General features: G+C 45.4%; 1 protein-coding gene across 1 annotated transcript; it reads right to left on the reverse strand.

Moving 5' to 3' along the window:
* Nucleotides 1-673: 673 nt before the first annotated feature.
* On the reverse strand, nucleotides 674-1981 carry LOC106531244 (putative nuclease HARBI1). The gene is made up of 2 exons (XM_014027041.1): nucleotides 1321-1981; nucleotides 674-1234 (listed from the first exon to the last, which is right to left on the reverse strand). Exons 1-2 carry the CDS (start codon nucleotides 1979-1981, stop codon nucleotides 918-920), a joined length of 978 nt encoding a protein of 325 aa, XP_013882495.1. The 3' UTR covers nucleotides 674-917.
* Nucleotides 1982-2174: the final 193 nt, after the last annotated feature.

Consider the following 2174-nt stretch of genomic DNA (forward strand, 5'->3'; position numbering starts at 1 on the left):
AAGAAGAACTTTACTGGTTCAGAGATTGAAGTCCTGCTCTCAGAGATCGAGAAAAGAAAATCTGTCCTTTTTAGCAGCGTAAATCGTGGAGTGAAAGGACCGACTAAAGCCAAAGAATGGAATGAAATAACTACTGCTGTTAATTCTGTGTCTCCCGTGGGCCGTACAGTCTCCGAAATAAAGAAGAAATGGTTTGATTTGAAAATAGCTTAAAAAAAAKCGTCTCTCCACAGCACGGTGCTCTATGACTGCAACGGGAGGAGGTCAAGGGAAAGTTTGCGTTACCAAGATGGATGGAAAAATAAATGCCATACTGGGTGAGGTTTCTGTGTCAGACATTCCATCTGAGGATGTTCCCCTGGACACCGACTTACATCAATCTGGATGTGAGGATATGGTCAATACACCTGACAGTGATGGTAAGTATAATAAAAAAGACCTTATTTTATTTAAATGCATCTTAACTGACAGAATTAAAATCAAAAATCATTTTAATTTATCTTTAGTCCTGCTTTTGTTTCCCTTTGGTCACAAATTTAAGTTATGTTGAAGAAAGGATAAAACAAATGTGTTAATTTTCTTTTATTCAGAAGAGGAGCACATGGAACCGCAGGCCGGACCAGCTAATGTGTCAGCCCCCCGCCGTCTCCCACGCACAAAAGTGGTATCAGATGCCATTCTGAAAAATCAAGAAAGCATTTTAAAATGTCTGCATAATATGTCTGGCACTTTGGAGAAAATATCAGACAGTCTGGCATGCATAGCTGATGTGCTGACTAAATCGCAACAAAATAAAATGTGAATTTAAAAAGTCCAAGTCTGAATAAAGCTSTTCATTATATTAAATTAATTAGGCTGCAACATCATGGCCTACCCTAAAGCCGTGCAATTAACTGCTGTCTTGTCATGATTGCATTTTACTGGTGTGGTCCATGTGGGGGGTCTTGTGGCATTTCTTCTGCTGGTGCTGGATCGGGGAATGGAACGCCTTCCTTCACTGCAATATTGTGCAATATGCAGCATGCCAGAATAATTTGGCATGCTTTCTCCGATGTGTAGAGCAGCTTGCCACCAGCAGTGTCAAGGCACATCCACCGGGCCTTCAAAACGCCAATTGTGCGCTCGACTACGGCACGAGTGCGCGTGTGCAGCTGGTTATACAAGCACTCCTGTCTGGTCTGAGGGATGGTTAGTGGTGTCATAAGCCATGAGGCTAATGCATAGCCGCGATCACCTGTGGAAATGGTGAATTATAGGTAAATGGTCAGAAAATAATTTCAATTCCTCAGTTACAAATTAAAAAGTTCCTTACCAACAAGCCAGCCATCTCCATGCGCACCTTGCGCAAGACGTATGCCACCTGCGCTGTTTTGCAGCACAAATGAGTCGTGCGCTCCTCCTGCCATCTCGCAACCACATTTAGCAGCTTGTACTTTGAATCTGATATAATTTGGACGTTGATGGAGTGGTATTGCTTCCGATTGAGGAATGGGAATGCGTCAGGTGAAGGGGCTTTGATCCGTATATGTGTACAATCTATTGCTCCAATGGTGTTTGGCAGTCCAGCAATAGCATGAAAATCTGTCTTAATCTGTATTTGTTCAGCGGCGGTGTTTGGAAATGTAATGTACCTGGGTGTTAACTTGAGGAGGAATTTGATGACCAAGGGGAGCGCAAGACTCACCGAAGACTGCGACACACCAGATCCGTCTCCCATCTCCCTTTGAAATGTTCCCGTGGCCAGAAATCCTAATGAAGTAAGGATCTGGAGATGTGGAGGGATGGGGTTTGATCGTTTTGTCTGTCTGGCCAGTTGCGGTTCCAGCACAGTGCAAATTTGCAGCAGCACATGCAGTGGCAATCTAAAACGCGATAACAACCACTCGTCACTTTCTGCCAGTAAATCAGTATGCTCTTGAAATACACGGGCTCTTCCAAGAGCCTGCCGTGGTAAGGCATCCAAAAGGAGTAGCTCAGCCATTARGCAGCTGGTTACACTTCCCGCTGACCTCGCAGACAACAGTCAGAACCCGTCCCCCCACCCGTAGGCGGAGGGAGGCTACCCTCTCGTTAATCGGGGTTAACCCCAAAGTACAGGCGCCAAGATGGGGGGCAACAAGTATGCCCACTCCTGCCCGGCGCCTCTCACCGCAGGCAACTCCAGAGTGGAAGTA

This window comes from Austrofundulus limnaeus, unplaced genomic scaffold, assembly GCF_001266775.1.
Source record: "Austrofundulus limnaeus strain Quisiro unplaced genomic scaffold, Austrofundulus_limnaeus-1.0 Scaffold611, whole genome shotgun sequence".
Taxonomy (NCBI): domain Eukaryota; kingdom Metazoa; phylum Chordata; class Actinopteri; order Cyprinodontiformes; family Rivulidae; genus Austrofundulus; species Austrofundulus limnaeus.